The 22,541-nt window shown below is 36.5% G+C and overlaps 1 protein-coding gene across 1 annotated transcript; it reads left to right on the plus strand.

Moving 5' to 3' along the window:
* Positions 1 to 7,873: 7,873 nt before the first annotated feature.
* LOC116258199 (eukaryotic translation initiation factor 3 subunit K) lies at positions 7,874 to 14,841 on the plus strand. The gene is made up of 8 exons (XM_031635360.2): positions 7,874 to 8,234; positions 12,953 to 13,009; positions 13,261 to 13,311; positions 13,401 to 13,463; positions 13,579 to 13,629; positions 14,018 to 14,084; positions 14,184 to 14,266; positions 14,347 to 14,841. Exons 1-8 carry the CDS (start codon positions 8,109 to 8,111, stop codon positions 14,548 to 14,550), a joined length of 702 nt encoding a protein of 233 aa, XP_031491220.1. The 5' UTR covers positions 7,874 to 8,108; the 3' UTR covers positions 14,551 to 14,841.
* The last annotated feature ends 7,700 nt before the right edge of the window (positions 14,842 to 22,541 follow it).

Here is a 22,541-nt window from a genome sequence, read left to right on the forward strand (position 1 = left end):
TCCGATATACCTTTTATCATATCCGATTTTTTGGATATTCATATATTCAGATTCGGATTAGGATTCGAATTTGAATGAGAAGAAGTTTATACCATATCCGAATCCGACTTTAAAATCTACATCCGAATCTGATTTTTAGTTATACTTGAATCCGATCCGAATCGGATTTTTAGTTATACTTGAATTCAATCCGAATTTTAAATTATATCCAAATCCAATCCGAATTTTAAGTTATATCCAAATCTAATCTGAATCTGAATTTTAAGTTATATCTGAATCCGAACCTCAAGCATGAGTTGGTGTCCCACCTTTTGAAGTTGTGACCTATGAATGGTTGGACAAAAGGTATATCCAAACGCACCAACTTAAAGTTATGATATAAGAAGAATATAAATTTTATATGAACGGGTATAATTTGATTAAGAGGTAATGACTTTTATGAAGTTGCATATAATAATAGTCAAATAATTACCCTATTACCATTTAACTTAAAGAATTTAAAACTATATGACATAAAACTAATTAATTAATAATTCATATTGTATTTAATTAAATGTTTTTGTGTAAACAAGCAAACTATTATAGTTAGGACATCAACTAAACATTATATCTTAAATAATGTATTTATTTAATTAACATTAATAAAATAACTTGTATCAAGAAATTTCAATAAAATGAGTATTTTTAAAAATATGAAAATTAATCGTAAAAAAATATATTTAATGTGAAATAGCTATTCGTAAGTTTATCGTATATAAAAAAAATTAAAAATTATGTTTTGGCTTCACTTAAAATTTTAAAACTATAGTTTGACTCTTGCAACAAAACAACTCATAAGTTTATCGTATATAAAAAAAAAAAATTAAAAACTATGTTTGGCTTTTACAACAAAATAACATATTTTGATGAAGTAAACTATCATTTGATAATAATCACTTATTGAAAATTATTAAATCAAGTGACCTATATTATTTCTCATTTAAGAAAGACATTATTTAATGATTTTTTCTAATTTCATTGAGTTAGTTAAAAGACTTTTGGTTTATATCCGTAAAAAAAGTGTTTCAATGATGTCAAATCTTCATTCTTCTACATTCTCACTAACTTTTTGGGTTCGCCCTCTTAGCTTTATTGCAATAAGTGTTTTTTTACATAAATTTGTATTATTTAATCAAATCATATAATTTATTAAATCAAACAATTTATTTTTTTTTACTAGTTAAAGGTTTTTGTTTTTAAATTTGTGGATTATGTATTGTATATCAAATACCTAAGACTTTTGGACATATTATATGATTATACAAAATAATTTACTTGATTAATTAATTAAATAATTGATAATTTGATAAATAAAACTTTTTTATGAGTTCACTAATTGTTTCATATTGAATATATTTATTTGCGGTTAATTTTCATATTTTTAAAAATACTAATTTTATTGAAATTTTTTTATACAAGTTTTTTTATTATTTTTAATTAAATAAATACAGTATTTAAGATATCTTGTTTAGTTGATGCCTTAATTATAATAGTTTGCTTGTTTACTCAAAAAAGTTTAATTAGATATAATATGAATTATTAATTAATTAGTTTTATGTGATATAGTTTCGAATACTTTAAGTTAAATGGTGTATATGGTAACTATTTGACTATTATTCTATGCAACTTCATAAAAACCATTACTTCTTAATCAGATTATACATGAAAGTTGATGTGTTTGGTTAATTCTTTTTCTCCATGCTGTAAGGATTCAGATATCAACTCAGGATTCAGATATACAGTTAAATATTCGATCAAATATTTACTTAAAATCGAATCTGAATCCGATCGAATGTTATTTCTTAAATCCAAATCCGATTTTCTTATTGCTATGTCTCATTAATGTCACCTGCCTTCCCCCAAAAGCTAATTTTCATCCTCGTTGAGTTGACGACTCTTATCGCCCACGCGCACAACACTGTCTATGCCTCCCTTTCCTACACTGTCTATGCAACACTGTTAAAAACAATAAAATATATAAACCTATATTGATCTCTTATCATACTCACAAAAGATTGACGATACAACATGTATCGTCTGCAATTGAATATGCATCATTCCGACATTGAATCACTTGAATATGTTATGGCCACGATCTGATTAGTCATGAATAGAATAGACCGATCGATGGTAATTACACATTCTCAGAGAAAGACGTTCTCCTAGGGTTTGAAAATTGGGGATTTTGGACTGTGTTGCATTGACATGGCCATTGGGCTCTGGCGGACTAGCTTCAGGGAGACGAAGGGTGACAGGAGAAGGTGACGATGAGAAAGTTGAACGAGGACGGGGATGGAGAAGTAGTGAAGGTGGAGAAGCAACCCATTGAAGGACCTTCACCTCCACCTCACCTTCAGATGTTAGGGGTTGAAGTTGCGTAACGAGTGGGACTGAGGAGCAGCAGTTCAAATATTCATGTAAGAAATCAAAATGAAGAAATAATTAAAGGGACATAAATTTTTTAAAGTGGTTCAGCCAATAGGCCTACGTCCACTACTCTATCATTTCTTGCTTGCCTTTCTTTGGTGGAGAGGCTCATTTATATAGAGGAGTTACATAAGGGGTCTCTAGTTCCCAAGAGACATGACTTTTCATCTTTCAACATACATGACTTTTCATCCCTCAAGAGACATGACTTTTCATTTCTCAAGAGACATGTCTTTTCATTTCCTAAGAGACATGACTTTTCATCTTCCAACAGACATGACTTTTCATTTCTCAAGAGATATGACTTTTCATCTCCCAAGTAATACACATTGAGAGCCTTCTTGGTGTTTCTGTTAACATCCCCCCGCAAGCTCAGTGCTCCAACAATGAGATTGAGCTTGTTAATTATTTGATAATGATGCTGCTTACTAAGTGGCTTAGTTAAAATATCAGCAACCTGATCTTTGGAAGAGATGTACTGAATTTTCAAATCTCCTTTAGCCAATTTTTCTCGAACAAAATGAAGGTCAATCTCTATGTGTTTGCTGTGACTATGATATACAGGATGAGCTGCAAGATAGGCTGCGCCGATGTTGTTGCACCATAATATGGGAGGTTGTGATTGATCAACACAAAGTTCTTTTAATAAAAATTGTAACCACATGATTTCAGCAGTAGTATTGGCAATGGATCGATACTCAGCCTCAGTGCTAGAACGAGAGACAACTGACTGCTTTTTAGTACTCCATGAAACTAGATTGGATCCAATAAACACTGCATATCCACCTGTAGAGCATCTATCATCAAGACATCCTGCCCAATCTGCATCATTGTAAGCATTAATATTTACAACTGAACTAGGTCTAATAACAAGGCCATAATCAATAGTGTGCTTCAAATATCTTAGGATTCTCTTTACGGCATCCCAATGGGCATCAGTAGGATGATGCATATATTGACAAACTTTGTTGACAGCATAAGAGATGTCTGGACGAGTCATAGTAGAGTATTGAAGAGCGCCAACAATGCTGCGATAAAGAGTTGGATCATAAAAATTTGATACAGTTTGAGCAGATAAAGCAGGAGAGCATGCCATGGGAGTTGAAACTCCCTTAGCTCCAAGCATATTTGTTCTTTTGAGAAGCTCGAATATGTACTTCCTTTGAGACAATATTAGCTTATTGTCAATTCTTTTTGCTTCTATGCCCAAAAAGAAATGAAGCTCACCCAGATCTTTAATGGCAAACTCACTTTTGAATTGACAAATAATTTTATGAATATATTCTGGTGAGCTTCCTGTTATGTCAAATGCCTCCTTGAATTTACCTATATACATTAAAATATTGAATCAAAATGAAATTCTGAACAAATAAAGCTCGTGTAAGCACACTAGCTATCCAAATACACTAATTTTTAAGTGGTGCAGATGCAGGCAAAAACCAAACAGCCAGGAGAAGCACTAGAAAAGGGATGTGCAAATTCTTGGTGCTAATGATAAGTCATCATACAACATCCACTAATACATAATGAGTTTTTCTGTGTTTTCAGGAATTTTTGTGTCCAAAAAATTAGTGTCAAAGCAGGACGTGAAAGCCAAGTGAAACTATCTGTTGACATAGCTTTGAAATGTGAACAACTTGGAAAAACTCTCAGATAAGCTTCAATGTGGATGCATCAGACATCAAATGGCAATGAGATGGAGCAACTAGTTCACCCAAGAGTAAAAAATGGTGACTGAAATAGTATTAACTACCACCACTTCCAAATGGAAAGTGACAGAAGCACATGAACTTTAAATACTGGTTGTGTGGAAATCTTGCAGAAAATAGCCTAATTGATTTTCAATAGAAAAGTAGAAAGAAAAATAAATGACACGTTCACACGTGCCATTTACAAAGATTTCTCAATGGAATATGATTTCACATGATATTTAGAATGTCTATGGATATAATGATTTACAAAGATGATGTGAGGATCTTTGCATGTTATCTACATCCATATCTTAAAGGTTGCAACTTCATGCAACAAACTGATGTGACAACCAGATTCCCAATGATACTATCCCTATAGTAGCAAAAGCTTGGCTGAATTAAATGAAGATGTTCACTTGATCTTGATCAGGAGGCATTGCCTGCCAATTCGTTCTTCTGCAAATACAATGAAGTCATACTTCACTCACCAAATGCAAGATGCTGGGGTACATCCTGACAAGGTTACTTGCAATATTATTGTCCGTAAGTGTTCAATAGCAAGGGAAATGTTTGTTTTGATTCAAACTCTTCAGTATATGAAAGAAAATTCACTTGTTCTTCGTCGACCCATGTATTTGGAAGCATTGGAGGCTTTGAGAAGCTGTGGTCAAAATGATGAACTGTTAAATGAAGTCAATCCCCATTTCTGCCATGAAGGCTTTGATGATTGTAGATGGGATCTTTCTCCAGACCCTCAGCATTATGCAGACAGGGGAGTTCTTGTAAACTTATAAACTGTAAATGGTTGCATGGTAGAGTCTAAAAGCTTTCCCTTAAGAGTGTTAGCTCCATTATTTCACCAATCACTAAAGATGACTTTGATATTGATGCGTAGAACTTATTCTTATGTTGGTTACAGGTATCTCTTCTGTTGCTCCTACTCTCACAACATAGCACCAAAAGGAAAATATATAATGTTCATAAGATCTGACTCCCAACCCATATAATGTTTAATTTTGTCAACTCAAATAGGACCTCTTATTATTATTTTTTTTTTTAGTTGAAGTTTTTTCAGGAAATCATAGGAAAAAAATAATTATGAGGATAAACATTATAGGACATTTGATTTCCTTGGTAACGAGTTAATCGAGCCTTAATCGATAAGGATGAGTACCAAACGAGTTATTGAGCCTTAATCGAGCTCGAGCTCAACAAGTAAGGACGAGTAGTTAAACGAGCTTATCGAGCTTAATCGAGTCGAGCTCGACAAATGACTATCGAGTCGAGTTCGAGCCAGGATAGTCGAGCTATATTCGAACTCGAGCCGAGTCGAGTTCGTTTCTTACTTAGTCAAGCCGAGTTCGATCTGACTGAGCTCGGGCTCGACTCGGCTCGTGTTCAGCCCTAGTTTTATCAGGACAAGAGAACAATTGGCAGATGGAATGACAAAGGCCCTTGGTGGAGCTGCATTTAATGAATTTCGTTCCAATCTAAATGTCGTGGAATCTCCATTCAACTTGCAGGAGGATGTTAAGGAAAGTAATATATGAAAGAATCAAATCTGATTCAATTACATTCTTAGATGATAAAATTGTATCAGATCCTAAAATCTTTGGCTCAATGTTTTATCTTCTTTCCATATTTTCGTTGTAACTCATGTCTCATCCCTTGTCTCTCGCTTCCTCCTTTATTCTCTTGTTGTAACTCCTTTTGTAATCAGTCTATATATCATGTAATCATCGTCAATATTCAACACAAGGAAACATTCCTTATTCATTTTCATCGTCCTCTTTCAGTTACAAAGTCTCTCATAGTTCATAGTTTTAAATGGTCTATTCAACAAGTTAAAGAGATGCTTACAAGTAAGGAGTCTACCTCATGTTTAGATGATGAAGGTATGGGACTTGAACTTCACTTTCGACGAGGATTGCCTAATTTGGATGGAAGCATATAGGAGTGATCCCTCTAGCAATGCCATTTAGGAGGCATGTGGTAGGAGAGTGCTCAGAAGTGGTGTAATGGAGTTTGGAATGGGAAAGTTCCAGCCTAGGCCAATTGGCATGTCTTTGTTGCATGTGAGAATAAACTCATAATGCTAGATAGAGTTCAACATATGGGCATTTCTCTTGCTAATAGATGCTACTAATGTAGAGGGCTGCACAGTGAGCCGAGCCAACTCAGGCTCGACTTGAACTTGCTCGACAAAATTGGGCTCGTGCTCGACTCGTTTATAAACAAGTCGAGTTCGAGCTTACAAAGATACTTGAAATGATAGAGTTGAGTTCGAGTTTTAGGAACTCAAATTCGAGCTTACAAAGATACTTGAAACAATAAATGAGTTGAGTTCGAGTTGTAGGAACTTGACTCGTTTATACTTGACTCGACTCGCAAACCAATACTCTATATAATATTGCCAAAACCGGTTCACCAGTTTTAACTTTTAGGGTGAAAATAAATTTTCACAAGTTACACGAGTTAAATACTTATGCAAGTTAAACAAGTTACATGAGTGAACGCTTACATGAGTTAAATGAGTTAACGGTTACACGAGTTAAATGAGTTAATGCTTACACGAGTTAAAGTAGTTAACGTTAAACGAGTTAATGACTAGACAAGTCGAGTTCGACTCGATTTTGTGTAGTCAAGTCGAGCTTGAGCTTGCTATAAGGAGCTCGACTTGAGTTTGTGCCGAGCTCGAGTTTTTTGAGCCAAGTTGAGCTTGAGCTGGCCAAGCTCGTGCTCGACTCAACTCGTGTGCAGCCCTACCTATGCATGATCAAGAAGGAGAGTGTTTACCATGTCACCATAGGCTATAGTGCATCAAAAGCATTTGACATAGCATTGTTAATCGGCTTTATAGATCCAAAGTCCCTTGGGTGGATTTGAAGGAGACTGAAGTATGGTTTAGTGTGAATATCATACCAGGGTGGGTTCACATGTGTTGGCGGGTTTGCTTCAATATAATAGTGTGGAAACTATGGTGGTGGAGGAATCAACCGGTTCACGATGAGAATAAAGTTTCCATACTCAAGATGACGATGAATATAATATGAAGAGCCAATTATATGGATGCCTTTTATAGTATGTCATGGAGGGTTGGGGAGAGGAAAACCTTAAAGATATGGACGAGAACATGAATTATTTGTTCTGTAGGTCCGTTCTCAGTAAGGTATGGTATTCACATTCAACTAATTACCTGGGACAAAGTGAGAATGGTGGCAGCCGTGTGGAGAGGGAATAAGTAGATTGATAGTGGATGGTGGAAATGATAATAAGAGATGAGACTTTTGTTCACTTGGGTGGATGATGTTGGAAACGAGACTCACTCATTGGAAATTCTTTTTAATAACAAAGGTTGGGTGAGTCGGTTCAAGGGGTGGCTAGATGAGAGAGGGATGGTTTTGAAGAAATGGGATGCAGACATTAGAAATCTAATGTCTGGCATTTGTTCAATTTGGGTATCCCTCAATAAAAGCTGGATTGATGCTTTACAGTGCTATGGATGGTTACTCAGACACTGGCTAAAATTCTTTTGTCTCCCTTAGAAATTTTAAGTTGGGCTTAGCTCTACTCCCGAGGTAGGCAGGTTCTCACGCGGAGGTGTTAGGGTTTTAATGTCTTGTTTTGACTTTGTTGCTATGCCTGCTTTATCGCTATGCCTGCTTTATCGCTATGCCGCATCTTAATTAGTATATATATAGACTTTACACCCAGCAGATGGAATAGACCGATCAAGTACGTCTGACCCACGCGGGACGGGAGACTCTGTTCTTGCGTTGGTCCGTCTTGTGATTAAAGGAGTCCCCCTCTCTCTCTATCTCTATCTCTGTTCGAGTGTCTACCGGAGAGTAGGGTTTCTGGGTGAGCGCCGCCTACCTCTTGCTATCGGGCTAGGAGATCTAAGAGTAAAGGGACCTCCGATCTGTGCTTCTTTCCGAGCGGTAATTGCGGATGGGAAGGGAGCGGGAGATGGTGAGGCAGCAGCAGCAGCCTTCCTACACGGTTGAGCAACTCATTGCCGTGAACCCGTACAACCCCGAAATCCTCCCTGACCTCGAAAGCTACGTACATGAGCAGGTAAAAGCCATAAGGGACAGGACAAGAGACAGAGAGAGCTTGATATTTTCATTTTCTTTTGTGTTGCATTATTTCGAGTCTGTTATTGAGGGAAAGAAAGATTGCTTGATATTTTCATTATTTTGTGTTGCGGTATTTGGTATCTGTTAGTGACAGATATCCTGGGGACGTATACTTTCTTGACCTAGGCTAGTGATTTATTGGTTTCTAAAGAGGCTATCTCACCAGCATCAAGAAACCAGGAGTTTTGGAAGCATATCTGTGTGTTGTGCGCGCAATTTATGTTCCTTTTTATTTTTGTTAGACTAGATATTTTAGATGTGAACCCTTGAGAAACCTTAAATATTCAAATTTCATTATCACTGAGTGGTGCTATTCGCAATCGGTGAATTATGAGGTTGACTTGATTCATAACAATGCTTTATGTCATTACTTTTCTCACTTCAAATGTTGTCATCTATGTGCTTCCTCATTAATTAACCAACTTGGACCGACTCAGACTTACTTGCCCTGGCTAGTTAAGGCCCTAGCTGACCTGAGTCTGGTTTCCAATTTTGACATGATTTTTGGCACCTTACTCTTGAGCATTTAATTGATAATATTTGATAAGGCATCTGTTTCATTATTGTGCATATTTCACTTTTATGTAGTATAGAGAGATTATACGTTCTAGTCTTATATGTTCCTTGCATATATATGACTACCTTTGATTATAGGCTAGGACATCTTCTTTTCTTTATTGTCATCAAAAGTTGATAGTATATGTTTAGTTAGGAATGTTCTACTAACTACCAAACCATATTCAGAACTAAAAAGATTCTATGAAAATTAGGTGTTGGCAAAATCTGAATCCAGTTCGGGTTACTTTTTCCTGCCACTTGGACGTTTTCTCACCAAATCTTGCTAAATTGGCTGAAGTCAATCCAAGTATTTTGAGTGATAAGGATTACATGTTTGACTTTAGTCTAAGATATGGACATTAAGATGGATGGAAGGTAAAATGCAAATGCACTTCACACAATGCGAGAAGTTTGTAAACTATTGTATGAAGACACAAAGCATACTATATAACAGTGTTGTACGATACGTACGATGCGGGGTCGTATCGTACGATACGTACAATACGGGGTTGTATCGTACGATGCGGGGTCGTATCGTATGATACGTACGATACGAGGTCTTTTACAAAATACGATACGATACACCCCCTTTATCGTAATGTGTATCATGTATGTATCTTACAATACGTACGATACAGGCCTTCGTATCGTACGATATGGTGCGATACGCTTCGTATCGTACGATACGGGCTGATTTGAAAAAAGGGGGGCTAGAACCCCCCTCTTTTGAGTTTTTTTTTATAAAAAACCGGCCCTTCTTCATTTTTAGCTTAGAGATTGTGCTGCCGTTGAGGGAAATCATCGATTTTCATTGTTAAATCATCGATTTTCAAAATAAAATCATCTATTAAACCATGGATTTGTGTGTGGGTGGCTGATTCCCGTTGGAAGGAAAGAGGTTTTTTTAAATCGTGAAAATGAAAATGAATATGATAAAGATTATGAATGAGAGTCGAGAGTGCTTTCATTTTATATGTATTGACATTGAACATTTTTACAATTTCATTATCATCTTGTGATGTAATACATAACATCTAAAACTTGTTTTTAGATGTGGTATCTCATAGACTTATGGACCTTATGACTTATGAATCTATGTGTTTTTTATGAAGAACATATTATTCTTGATTTTTACTGATTTTTTATGAATTTTTCAATTTTTTTTGGATTTATTAAAAAAAATGATACGATTACGATATGTTACAATATTTTACGATATAGCGTATCTTAAAGCCAGACCGATACGGCTTACGATACGCTTTTTACAACATTGCTATATAATGTGCATTTATGTACATGATCATTTTATAGTTCTTGACCTATATCAGCTCAATTAACTACTCTTAAATAACATTCTAAATCAACATCATTAAAAGTGTAGAAGAATAAAATTAAGTTGTAAACTTTTATATAGCATAGTGGAGAACAAAGCAATCAAGGCCATGAGACAAACTAGGTAAAGTCAAAGGCACAATATGTGCTATGTTCAAGAGACCATTTGGCAAATCCATGAAGTGTCATGTTTTATCGTGCTTGGTAGTCAAAAGTGCAGGTGGGCCTTGGCTGAAAACTTTAGACTGGGGTGCTATCCCTTCTTCTTCTTCTTCTTCTACTTTTCATATGTTATGGTTGCTGTTATATATTTGGTTATTTTTGTGGATACTATCATGTGTTTTATATGAAATTAACTGTTGTGTGTGGATTATGGTTCTTATGTCTTGAGTTTAAATATTTACTATTGTGCTTCAGATATATTTAAGTTCATCTTGGAATCATGTGGATTTTTTTTTTGTGTGTTCCATTTCTTTTGGCCTGTCTAGGCTCCCATCTAGTCATTTTGAAGGTTCACCACCTAGGCCTTGTCTAATGGGTTCAATGACATAAATTATTGTGCTGCACACAATATACATGCTAAGTTATTGTACTTTCAAGACAATTGTGTCTTTGCTATTTGGGAAGCCATGTTTTTGTTAAGATGTGTCACATAGAAAGTGGAATTTCTTGGTTATTTGAGTAAAAAGGTTTAACCCAATCACCTTTGCAAGTCCTAAAAAATGCAAGTTGACAAATTTTACAACTAGTTGGGGGAATTGGTACATATTTGTTTAGAGGGTGGAATCCATTATCAATCATATGTTTAAGAAGGTGATCATGAATCATATGGTTAGCAATTAGCATATTAATGGAATTATGCTCTTTCATGTTTCATGGCAATGAACCCCAATTGCCTAATAATTTGCAAGCTTAGTTGTCAAAATCGAAAGTTGAGGTTAGGCCAGTCGAATCCCTAAAAACAATGTTATCACTGCCGTATCGTATTGCGTATCGGTCGGGCCAACCTATACGCCGTATCGTAATGTATCGTAACGTATCGTAAAATTAATTTTTTAATTTGTAAAAAATATTAAAAAATTATAAAAAATAAAAAAATCAGAAAAGTTCTAAAAAAAATCCGAAAAAACAAGTAAAACTCTCTCCTGAATGATTTGCTTACAATAATTGCACTTAACTCTTAACCTATCTTTGGGATTCACCTTTGTACACCATTGTCATGCAGGATCCGACATTATATCTTCACAAAACAAGTAAAAACATACAAATAAATGTAGGAAATAAGAGAAATGAACGAGAAAAGAGAGAGAGAGGAACGTAGGTTTCAAAAGAAGATGCAAAAAAGGGGCCATTGGGCCCCTTTTTCATTTTACCCTTGTATCGTACGATACGAGTGCGATACGCACGCATATGGTGTTTCGAACACGTATCGTATAGGCTTTCTTGACCTATACGTATCGTACGATACACGTTCGTATCGTACGATCCAAATAACATTGCCTAAAAAGACCAGTTGAGACTAGTCAGTCCAAGCTAGTTGACTAAAATAAAACCTCAATAGTTAGGTACATAAACATAACATTTGAAATGAAACAAATAAGAAAAAGATCATCACATAATATTAGAAGTCATGTCAACCACACAGTTCAGTGATTAAGCTTTGAAAACTTTAGCATATTAAGACAGAAGCTAGCAAGTGCACAATTCCCAAGAGCTAAAAAATCATGGAGCTCATCCTTGGACACGATATGCCAAATACTTTGTTCTATGGCCTCCGCCATCAACGGATCCTCTTGATTCATTTGTAATCAAAGACTTCGTAGCAGGAATGTCTCAATAAGAATGAAATCGCTCTAACTTGAAGTTTTCAACACAAAATTGCTGTTTCACACATGAGATCATTGGCATGTTTCTCCTCAAACACACAAGTCCTTCCTCACAAACAACCCTTAAGAGTGTCTTGGAATTAGGTGTGAGGAGGCTTGGAAACCGAAAGCTGAAAAATGTGGGTTCATTGTCTTTCTTTTTAAATGCGGACATATTGCATGATAACTATGTCATGCACATGCATATGATTGTTTACATTATTTTTGCTTTAAAGTTTACAAATCAAGTTAATTTATTTATCTTTATTTGTATCATTACTAAAACATCATTTTTATCATTTTGTCAAGTTATTTTTTATGTTTTCTTGTTAGCTAAGTCACATAGGTATGACAATTTTACACCATTGTCACATACACTGCTCAAAGTATCATGATATTAACAACAAAAATGAGAAAAACAAGAAAAGCCCCAGAAAAACATGTTTTCTTTTAAAAAAAATGTGAAAAATATATTTATTCCGTTGTTTTCCTGCTTTTTCCCTTTTTTCGGTTTTCTCATCTTTTTACATCAATATCATCATGAATCCAAATTTAAACTTAGAAGATTTTATTTGCCATCATCAAAACATTATTTTTGTAATTTGATGTAGTTTTTAATGTCTTTTTTATTAGTTTCTCATTTATTTCATTTTTACCTAATCTTTAATTTTTTTTATTTTCTTGAGATTTTCTTGAGATTTTCCCAAGAAAAACTTTGCCAAAAAAAAGCCAAGAAAGTTCTTGTCATTAAAAGAACGATATTTGTAACAATGATTAGCAGAAGATTCTACCTTGATATGCAATCCAGAACCGATATTTGTGGTGCTTGCAACATAGTTGCTCTTTTTTGTATGTTTATGTGTTAAACTGGTCTTAACTTGCATTCTTTATTTGTTTCTAGGTCTCATCTCAGACTTACAATTTGGATGCAAACCTTTGTCTTCTTCGACTTTATCAGGTATTGGATGCAAATCCTTTTCTGGCAAAAATTGGGTTCATGTGCTAACAAAAGCTTCATCCACCTGGCTTGAGGGTTGAACTTTTGGACCTTCAAGTTCAAGGAGGTGAAAAGTTCAATACCCTGGGTGTCTCTTAAGTCTTAAGCTAGTCTAATAGTGGTCTGCGTAACCCCAGTTTAGTTGGTGCCATTCAAGATATTTTCCTGATGCAAAATTATGTTCACTGTTATTGTTTGTGTTATATCTCCAGTTTGAACCAGAAAGAATGAGCATCCAGATAGTGGCGCTGATCTTGGTAAAGGTAAATTATACTTGCATCCTTGAATATTGACCTTGGTCATTTTAGCTACAAACAGGTGGTCCTCATTTTCAGCTTCGTACTATCTGCAGGCCCTCATGGCAATGCCGGCTCCTGACTTCAGCCTTTGCCTCTTTTTGATCCCTGAAAGAGTGGTACTCTCTTTTCTGTTGTCTTGTGAATATATGATGTTGTGGATGTTGATTTTCCAGCTGCTAAATTTATGGTCCTAATTCTGTTTTTCCATTCTGTTGTTAAAAATGCATTTAGCAAATGGAGGAGCAGTTTAAGACTCTCATTGTAATGTCTCACTATCTAGAGGTAAGTGATATTTCTCCTTGGCTTCATTTTGTTGGATAATTCATATTAGCACAACAAATGCCATCAGATGGTAGTGTGATCGATTTCAGAAATTGCATTCAATTGGGGGCATTGTGTTCAAGTATTTGGTTGTCTACCTACCTTAGAGACTAAATTATTACACTGAATATGCGTTAAAGCTAGCGTCTAAAATTGCGATAGAAAAATTTGATGTTTCTGCAAATTGGCCAGTAGTCATAAGTGACTCATTCAACTTTTCCTTTTAAACCTCTCTGGACCTTGGATTTTTCCATTTTTTCGAATGTGAATTAGATTATCTGAGTTTTCTACTGTTGTGTTCAGGTTGAGTAAGCCTGAATACCTGAACCGATCAATTTATTTTCTGCAGACAGCAAGGTTTCGCCAGTTCTGGGATGAGGCAGCAAAGAATCGAAGCACAGTTGAAGTTGTGCCTGGTAGGGTGAATGTATTCTGTTTTAAGCTTATTTACGAGTGGAGAAGGTAACAAGATCTTCAAATTGATCATCAGAGCTTACAAAGCCACCATGTTGCAGGTTTTGAGCAAGCTATCCAAGCTTATGCCATTCACGTTCTTTCACTCACTTACAGGAAGGTGCCTAGGCCCGTCTTGGCAGAGGTAAAAGAGTGAGCTCTTTTTTCCCTTTGGTTTTCTTGGTTTAAATTTGATTTTTGATAGTTGTGATCCCTCGTGAACAGGCTATCAACATTGAAGGTCTCTCCTTGGACAAGTTTTTAGAGCACCACGTGGCAAACAGTGGGTGGGTCCTAGAGAAAGGACAGGGCCGTGGCCAGCTGATTGTGCTTCCTTCCAATGTGTTCAATCAGCCAGACTTGAAAAAGAACACGGCAGACACTGTCCCATTGGAGCATGTAACTAGGATCTTTCCCATTCTTTCATAATCCCATAGTTGCTAATCTCCGTACGGGCATGTTTTCTAATCATGTTGCACACAAGATGGATTAATGTTTATTTGAGCAATGTATGGCTACGTATACAAGCATCACTTTTTGGCATGTGGATCCTCGTCAGATATGTTACACTAGGTGGTTGCCCCTATTTTTCTATTATCTTCGCTGTTATTCTAGCATGCTCGTCAAATCTGTGGGGGATATTTGTTTAGGATACAAGTTCATGAATTCATGCTTTGATTGATTTTTGTCTTTAATCTATTCACATGCTATTGAGGTTAAGTGTTATGCATACAGTTTGATTAAACTTCTAGTTCTTGGTTGGTGTAGTAAGTTAGACTGGGCAACATCTTGAGTTCCTTATGGTTGCATTGATTTTAGCCAAGGGCCTCAGAGATAATGTGAGGTTTTGGAGATTTGTTGAAGCTAAGTGGGTCCAATGCCTGTCTAAAAGTTGATATCACTATGTATATATATAAAGTCCATAGAATAATGGACTGAAAAAAGGTGTGGCCTGCATGGATGATTGTCCATCGTCCATCTCATGAGATCTGATGGACTGAGATCTTTGGAATGATGAAAGAAAAGAACACACGTTCAAATCTGTAGCATGGGCGAACTGTCTGTATGTTTTTTCATCTCAATCCTGAGATGGGGGCAATTCAGGCATACTACAAGTTCAAATGCGTATGCTTATTGTAGCCTCTCATTCTGGGTATGGATAGTGGTCTGTGATTCATGCATAAAATTGAAAGTAATCTACTTAGAAAAAGAAACTGGTAGGAGTTTGCATGGACAGGACTCCCTGAATTGAAGGATCTGCATTGGATGCGAAGCTTGAAGCCACACTGATATGGAATTCAATGTTATTGCTAATTCCCAAGGAAACTGTCCATGTAGGTTGAATGATCGTCACCCCCATTCGAAAATCTAGTTGGGATTGACCTAGTTCTGTAGGGTACTACTTTTCCTTTTTGTTGGTGGTTTGGCTGTGGAATAGAACGTGTACAAAGGAAAGATCTAGTTGTCTAAGGTTTGTCTTCTCCACATTCAGTATTCTTATTCATGGTTGCTTCGTTTCACGGGTGCTCCAGTTGCACTCGTGATGAGCGTCTCGTGATGAGCAGGGGCAAGGCATAGTGGGGCAAGGCATAGTGGCGTGGTTGCAAGTATCCGAACTTTCCGAATCTTAAACTCTTATTAGTGACTAAACCATTTTAAGCATCCGCCCTACGGCGTTTACAGAAAGCATTTAATTCTACGAAAACCAAACAGACCGTGTAACCATCTGGAAAACTTTAGACCAACCCTTGTTAACGGTTATTTTGCCATCAGACTATCCTACATTTATGGGCCATCTCCTTAATGCCCTTCCAGGCAGACTCAATCCGAAACGGCTCCCCTACTTTATATGTGGTTCATCCACTAAGCTGAGGCTTTCAAAATATAATTCAAGTTTTCACTTTTCTCCAAGCCACCTGCTCACCACCACTATGCCTGGCCTCTTTAGTTGCTCATGAGTTAATGATCTGCCCTTAGACAAAAGAAAATAATAGATGCTATTCTAGGATGAAAGCCTTTCCACCATATAAGATCACAAGGATTCATAACGGTTCCTTCCTTTGAATCATATCTCTGGTCGACTTGCTGGAAAATGCTTTCGGACCAAGACACTCAATTTGATGTACTCCCAAAACCTTTCTCCAAAACATACGCAGATGGAAACAATTTAGACCTTTATGGAATCTCATGCATTAACCAGAGATGTTAGAATCCATTCATAGCCTATACAATGGAGAAACTCAGAGAACATTTTAGAACCGATCTCGACAATGAAGAAACTCAGAGACTGGTGACCGGGTCCATAATTACTCAAACTATTGGTTGAGCACGTAAACACTTGTTTCCATGCATATATTATCATAAAAAGTACACCCCCATATACAGCTTTTTTATTTCCCTTGATCACTATCTCGATCTCTTAAGCTTTATACCGACTCTTGTAGCATCCTTTCAATTAGTAACATCAAACCAGTTGTACGTAACGCACTAAATATGAAGTATCTCTTGGACCTAGTTGAAAAAATATGTTTTATACATACAAACGGTGAATGGAATTAAAATAATTGGCCCTCACAGTAGTGAGAGTTTACAGGAAACATTATATGAACAATGGATCCAATGACCCAAACACAGAAGCAAATATCTATACCTAATGTGGCAGACAAATGTGTAAACCTATTATAAATGGTTTAAAGAATCAAAAGTTGACTAATTGCAATCCAAATGAAAAATAAAAGTACACACAAATATATGGAAACCTAGTATACTGGGACAATTTTTTTCCTTATATGCTTCATAGCTTCAGAATAGGTTTGAAGTCCAAGATTAAGTTTTTAAATTACTAATTTACTATTGATACGTCTTTGTGTTAATAATCTTTTAAAATAATATTTTCAAATTACTTTTCCTTGCTTTGGTTTAGGATTGAATTATATGTAATTTGCTTTGACAATAAGCACGTTATGATTTGGCCCTGCATATGCATACACTTGTTTTAAATCCATCACTTTGGGTTCCATCGAAAGGAAAAAAGGAACCGCACTCACTATTCTTTTGGAATTTAAGATAACCAAAATCTAATTTATGTAGTGGGTCAAAATCCCAGTGTAGGGAAGATCTAGTCTTCTTAATATTCTCTAGGATACACATTTTAAAATCATTCATGATTTTCCGAAGTTTTTAAGTCCTTCCAAAACTTTCTTTTCCAAGACATCTTATTTCCCTCTTTTGAAGTCACTTTTTCAAGTTCAAAACCATTTCCAAATTCATTTTAAAGTCTATCTTCCAAATCTTCCAACGTCATTTTTCCAACCTCCTTTCCAGAGTGCAAAACTCTTTTCCAAATTGCAAAACCTATTTCTAACTTGCATGTTGAAACCATTTTTCAAAGCCATGCATCGTACAAAGTAGGGTGTATGGACCTCATATTGAAAGGGGTAAGATGTTGATTCTATCTTAACTCTGAAGGTCCACTTATGGTTTTCATCAAATTCATTTTCCAAAACTTAGTTGGATGCATTATTCTTTGAAAATTATCTGTTATGTTTGCCTATGTACCTCATGTTTAGGATACGACTTAGTCACTTAGGCAATAGATAGGCATAAACTCAATCCTCGGTTTAGTTAGTTAAAGACAAAACAAGGTCAAACGTCGTACCAATAAGAACTCCTCATTGTTTTCCCGCAAGTTTCCAAAATAGAAGTCGAGTTTTCAAATGTATTTTTCAATGGGTCGATGCTGCAAAACCTCAAGAATTTTGCATATAAAACACCCTAGTAAGCTTCTAGATCATGGCAGTTTTAATTTGAGCCATCCTTGTTGACGTCTTCTATTGGATACTTGGAAATCTAGCTATAAATGAATAGTAGTGATGAACTTTCACTAATTCCTAGGTGCCCCTATTTAATTCCCTCATTGACCAATATACAATAGAAGCTCCTCAAGCTTTAACAATGGCTGACGTCTCCTAGAGGGAGGCGAGCAGCAAGGACATCTCAAAATTCAACCTAATACACTAGATGCAAAGCTTATATACAAATCTATACTTCTAAAATGCAACGAAATACTCGTGCAATCTGAAACGTTAAACAAAATCTGAAGTTACGCTTACGTGCTATCTAACAAATTTAACTAGAGGACATCCAAGATAAATCAAAGTGTCAAACACCGCAAGCAATTATACACGAGTAAACTGCAAATGAGGCTCTAGAATAAGTCATGGCAGCTTGAAGTTACCGGCCAAAAGCTAGACTCCTATATTATTCTATGAAATATTCAAAACCTAGAAGAAATACAACCAGAGGGACTATCACAAAACCTTAAGTTACTAAACAACTAAGGAAATAGCTAGAAGCCAAAGCTAACTTCTAACCACAATACTCTAGAGGTGGTTCAGAGACTACATATCTCGCCAGACAGAGCTCGCCAACCAGATTTGAACCTTATTCTTATACTCTACAAAAACCAAACTTAAAAAAGTAGACCATGTTAGTTGAGAAATGAAAAACTGAATTAGATTCTACCCCAATTAGACTAGACATTAGCACAACTACAAGTGCCCCTACACTGAGCTGGCCACAATAATACACTTGCCAGGTAACATATACCCTAAACTCATCGACATGCCACCAAATCCAGATTTTTCTTTTTTAAGATTCTGACTCAAGGAAGTTGCACTGGGATCGATAGACTTAGGCACTTGCCCAGTGGTGTAAAACCCCAAGGATAGTACCCCCACGCCAATGCCCGTGCCTGCTTTGGCTTATGCAAGAGATGGCCACAAGAATCAAATTAGCGAGTAGTCTCTTACTAGCCACTAGCCCAACCATTTACACAATACCCCTTATAAAACTACATTCCAAAATAGTGAATCACACCCAAAGCTATGAAAATCAAAGCTGGGATAATCAGAAAACAAATGGCTACCCTACTTGACCTAAACTAACATTTGGGCCATAAACTATATTAAAAGTAAAGATGAGAGCATGGAGGATTGTTTTTAGTGTCACAACAAGCAAAGGAAGAGAGAAAAGCGATCTGAAGCTTCCAAATGCATCACTTTATGTCCACTGTAATTTGCAGTCTCTGAGGTGCAATAATTTTTGGGAAATCAAATGCGAAGAGGAAGAACCGATGGTGAAGAAAAACAGGATCATGTCAAAGGAGAAGCACTTTCTATGACAATGGATGCTTACAAAACTCTAAAGCACGAATCAAACCCCTCAAAACCTCACTGTTCTTCACAAAACCAGCAAACCAAAATGCAGAATAACATATTATAAAGATGAGAAAAATAATGGAAAGGTAGAGGAGATGAGAACAGAAGAGCATCCACTAGCATGGATAACTAATGCTATGTGAGCATGATGAACAAGACAGTAGATTAGGAGAGGACAGAATGGAGCTAGAATCGCTCGAACCTTGAACCTGCTCTCATGACTGCAATTTCTGTTTTTTATGGCATAATCGCTGAATTCCAAGGCAATAGCTGAAAATAATAAAATTTGCAAAATACATCAGCAATTTTATCTAATGCTCAAACCCCCCTACATGCCACCTATGGGGAGGCTTTCTGTAATCTTTCATGACTTCTCATTTGGATAGCAGGCCTCAGGATTGGATGATAAATCTAGTTTATAGCCTAATTTGATGTTTCTAGAATGAGTCCAGATCAAAATTTATGTGTTCATTCTCCTTTAATAATTATCATGTTGCATTTGATTACCAATATGTCTTTATATATGACCGTCACTTGATGAAGACGACAAAGAAGGGTAGAGCGAATCATGGTATGTTTGTCCTGAAGATCAGAAGGCCTATTTCTACCATTGTTTTGCCAACCTATCTTAATTATGGCACTTTAGACTTGGTCATCCTTCATATTCTCATTTAATAGACCTTGTTTAATTATCTTGATTTTTCTCATGTTAATGAACATTACTCCATATGTTATCTAGCAAAAAAAAAAAAACTCATTCGTCATTTCCTAATTGTTCAATATTTACTACTGCTCCATTCACTTTAATTGATTCACCTGACATTTGGGAGGGTATCACAGGGACCTTTCCTTTCCGAGTAAATTATTTTCTCAGCATAGTAATTGATTTGTCTTGATGAAAATGGGTATATTAGTTGCAGAACCATTTGGATGCAAACCAAACCATAATTGTGGTGCAGTGGAGGTGTACAGGCAGAGCCGAAGGCAATTGTCAACGTAGAAGGCACATGGCTCGACTTGTCCTGCATCATTTTATAAAAATTATTGGATAATTGGTGCATGGCATGATCAGTCCGACACATATAATATGCTCTATACTATATGTCACAAGATGGATTGATTGTGCAAAGTCAGAGAATAGATTACGCAAAACTGATCATTACATAAACATGCGAACTATCACACACAAGAGTAAACTGTATATGCAAGAGCACACACCCGAGTCTAATAATAAGGGGCATATATACATCAAAGAGTACCACAACAGTATGGCAATGGCATCACCCACTCCCAAAATCGCCTCTACTGTTCGGACCAGCCCCATGTTCAATGGACCTAATCATCTACCTGGTGAGGGCCTGAAAAACAATAAGTTTTTAAATCACAACAACATCTGAGTATGGCTTAGTTCCCAAGTCGAACAGTCGGATAAAATAGGAGTTCCATCGTGATGTGGGTGAACAGTGCCAAACTCACCAGTGAAACTTAGGTGAGCAATATTATGTCACTATAATATCATAAGCTACAATACACGGCAAGCATAGTTCATGTACACTCCTGAGTAAAGGTAGAAGGCATCAACCTACCTCGGGTGTAAAGGTGCACATCTTTGTGTAGCTTACGGTCTCAAACAGTTGAGTCATTGGGATGCAACATGACATGGGGAAATCCTGCCGTCACATTAACTCAAAATCGATGAGCTCAGGTTGCTAATGCAGTAGCGAAGTCTAACACTCACTGCCATGTGATGGGGACTAGCTCCTCATTACTAGCTCGGGGAGGAGCACTTTATATATATAAGACTACCCTAAAAAATATACACGTTGTTGGGACCCAAGCCCTTGTAACATCCAACCTGACCCCCTTATGGTGGGTTGACTGGCTTCTAGTTGGTACAATTCTGCTCTTGAAAATACAAGTGTAGGTTGTTACCCATGTCATGCTCATGCTCAGGCCATGCAATGACATGAAAATACAACAATTGAAAGAAGCATAAACATGTAACAAAAGCTAACAGAAAATACCAGTGTATCACGTGTGGTAAGTTGATTACTTATGTGTTCATAACACAGTTTACCCAATGCCATTGATAACAATTGAACATGCTATCACAGGCTAAGTGCCAAATCATAACAAGCTTATGTCAAACACTAGAGACATACATGTTTGGTCATATCATATAGTCAACACTGGCCCAACACGACAATGCACCAAAATCTCTTCTGTAGCCATTAATTTGGACTTCACGTTGAAGTTGTGCCCATGAATATCATAATCAAAGACCAACTGAGAAAGTAACATGTGCTAGAAAGTATGTGCATACAACAATGCAAGGGTGCACAATGCCTCTTATCAATGCATCAAACAAACAGTGTCTGTGTCATAAATACATCAATGTATTCAAATTGTGAATCTATCATCCATTTAGTGGTTCACATCTAGTTAACTATAGGTTCTAGTCCACCCACCTAGGATATGACCTTGATATCGCAGCCGCACATTATAGAGACACTAACAAGCCTAGTGGTGCAGTCTATTGTTCTTGGGGTTCAACCTTCACTTAATCTTACAAACTTGCACTTCAGCTAGATGATGTTATTTTCAAGTTTGAATCCATCAGTCTAACTATAAATCAAGCAAGGAATGCCCAGACACTAGTGGCACATAAGGTGCATGCATTGGGTGGGCATATGCTCACTTGCCCTGGGCTTGGCCTGCCCTGGTCGAGCTTGGCTGAAGTTACTGTTCATGGCCTAGCCATGGCTGGTACTACAATACTTTTAGCCTTTAGCAACACAGGACATGCATGTGTTGCTATTTATTATCTTTAGCAACAAAATCGGCTATTCGTCATAAATGGGGAGAATACCATGGGATCAGCAACAAAAAGACCCATTTGTTACTATAGAGGTCAATTGTTTGGGTTTAGTAGCAAAATTTTCGTTGCTAAATGTGCATGAAAAGTAAGTAACCAAAAACTGTTTTCGTTACTAATTGTTCATCGTTTATCAATGAAATCAACTTTTTGTTGCTGCAGGTCACTATTTATTTTTAGCCAATTCATTGTTGTGTGAACCCTTCACATTCCCGCCAAAATTAGGGCACTGTTACCCGCCGGTGTGAGTTTTCCCTAAATTGATTTCTCTTGATTTTCCAGCAAACTGCCGGTTGCTCCATCCGATTGATGCCACCACACTTAGG

This window comes from Nymphaea colorata, chromosome 7 (assembly GCF_008831285.2).
Source record: "Nymphaea colorata isolate Beijing-Zhang1983 chromosome 7, ASM883128v2, whole genome shotgun sequence".
NCBI classification, from domain to species: Eukaryota; Viridiplantae; Streptophyta; class Magnoliopsida; order Nymphaeales; family Nymphaeaceae; genus Nymphaea; species Nymphaea colorata.